This window comes from Nicotiana tomentosiformis, chromosome 8 (assembly GCF_000390325.3).
Source record: "Nicotiana tomentosiformis chromosome 8, ASM39032v3, whole genome shotgun sequence".
Classification (NCBI taxonomy): Eukaryota; Viridiplantae; Streptophyta; class Magnoliopsida; order Solanales; family Solanaceae; genus Nicotiana; species Nicotiana tomentosiformis.
Window position 1 is genome coordinate 102,970,588 of NC_090819.1, and position 2,405 is coordinate 102,972,992.

General features: G+C 39.4%; 1 protein-coding gene across 1 annotated transcript; it reads left to right on the forward strand.

The window, feature by feature from the left end:
- The first annotated feature begins 1,646 nt into the window (after positions 1-1,646).
- LOC138897919 (uncharacterized) lies at positions 1,647-2,078 on the forward strand. The gene has a single exon (XM_070183944.1). It carries the CDS (start codon positions 1,647-1,649, stop codon positions 2,076-2,078), a length of 432 nt encoding a protein of 143 aa, XP_070040045.1.
- Positions 2,079-2,405: the final 327 nt, after the last annotated feature.

Consider the following 2,405-nt stretch of genomic DNA (forward strand, 5'->3'; position numbering starts at 1 on the left):
TGTCACCAAAGATCGGATAAGGTCTCAAATTACCTCAAAGAGAAGGTGTTAGGCACTCTTGGAGGTCCATAACTATGGGTCCCGGCCGAACTTTAAATTATGTGGATTACGTAATTAGGCTAGGTGACCAAATAAATAAAGGGAAATTTAGAAGCCGAAGAGTCTTATTAGAACACGTGAGAATCGGCAAAAATCTTAATGATTACAAGGATACAATTACATTGATCTATGTTAGATGATTAAGTGTAAATAACAAATACATTAAGAAAAGAAGGGGAGGGGGGTCCTAAGTTTTTTAGCCTAAAGGATCACCCCGTGCAACATAAATAATACTTCGCAACTCCTTTGAGATAGGGGTTGCTCATATTATTCAGCGGGCACAGATTATCATCTCCTTCTACCCGATTACTATGTTAAAGTTGTTTATTTAAAGGAGCTCTAATTCAATTCTCAAATAAAGCACGTAGACCCTATAGGCATGTTCTCTACCCCTTATGTAAGAATAAAGCACACCCATTCCCCAGTTCCACTAACGCCCCAATTACTTGTTTACAAATCATTACAGGCCTAAAATGAAGAGTACATGCTCGAATATTACAAGCTGAATGAGTACAAGCCCAATAAGCAGAGCAGGCCCAAAGAGGAATAACCCAACAACTTCAAGGTCTTCAGTGATCTCCTTCTTCACACAAAAAATAGTAAACCCAGGTGTAGGTACACCCTAGGATATTAGAGTGTATCAGCTGCATGACTCGAACCTAAACCCATACCATGTCTGAAAGGGGGAATCAATTTACCCAGCAATGCCAGACTTAACCACATAGGTAACAAGTTGTTCATAAATTAATCAAACCACTCGAAGTCCACACACTTAATTCTTAGGACTGCAACTAACTGTAGTTTAAACCAGAGCAGGTAGATGAGATCACACAGAGTTATACACATAAGATGCTAGAAGTTCAGAAGACAAGATGGAACATCACAAAATCAACAGACAACCCCAAATAAAGTTTAAGGATATAATATGATCTAAGGTTAACTTAAACACAATCTTGACAGAGGAATCTTGCAAAATCATAGACGGAAACAAGTAAGATTTCTAGCATGAGGGTCTAGTGAAAATATGATAAAAACAGGCTAATGAACATAGTCTGTAATAATCCAATCAACTGGGCATGAAGACTTTAACATGAGGGAAGAGGCTAGACATGAGGTTTTCCCTAAGGTCTCAAATAGGATTGCATAAGTCAGAGCATACATTAGAACTTAAATGACATGAAAGCATGCCCTAGCTAATCAATACAACATTAAAACTTAGCAGGTTGGACATGAATGACTTAACAAGGTCTGAAACATATGCATGGATTCATCACAAAGGTACATGACAAGGCAGGGAGTGGGCATTAGTTCACAAGTAGCAGGGAAAGCATGCCTGGGCTAATAACATGATCAGGAGTTAATTCTTAGAAAAGTATCAAGTCGCGCATGAATGACTCAAGATTTAGAACAGGTTCTGGGCATGACTCGACTCATCACAAGAGTACAGAACAAGGCAAGAAACCACACTCAGAATAGGGAACAGTAATGAGCATTCGAGCACATACATTAGCAAGTAGGCTTAAGAAGGAAGAATCAAGGCAACAAATATGCAAGTTGGGCTACTAGAAGGTATAGAGCCTCAAGAAGAGTTTCAAAGCATTGATATGAACGTTCAGGAGTTGCTGGTAATCGGAGATTCCGATCTATTGGTGCACCAGATTCTAGGAGAATGGTCTACGAAGAACACCAAAATATTGCCATACCTGCACTGTGTACAAGAACTGATCAAGAGATTCATAAAGATAGAGTTCAAGCATGTTCCAAGGATTCAGAATGAGTTTGCAGATGCATTAGCCACTTTATCTTCCATGATACAATACCTAGACAATAATTTCATCGATCATATCCCAATAGGATTTCATAAGCAGCCAGCTTATTGTGCGTACGTTGAAGAAGAAATTGACAAAAATCTGTGGTTCCACGACATCATAAAATACTTAGAAAAGGGAGAATATTCAGAGCACGCTACACACACTTAGAAGCACACGCTTCGAAGATTGGCCAACTATTTCTTTCGAAGTGGAGGAATTCTGTATAGAAGGACTCCTAATTTGGGATTGTTGCGATACATCGATGTGAAGGAGGCGTCAAGATTACTCGAGGAAATACATGACGGAACTTGCGGACCCCACATGAATGGTTTCGTTCTGGACAAGAAGATATTAATAGAAGGATATTTCTGGATGACTATGGAAACAGACTGCATCAAATATGTTCAAAAGTGTCACCAATGCCATATACATGCTGATATGATACGAGTGCGGCCCAACAAGCTCAATGCAACAAGTTTGCCCTGGCCCTTCTCT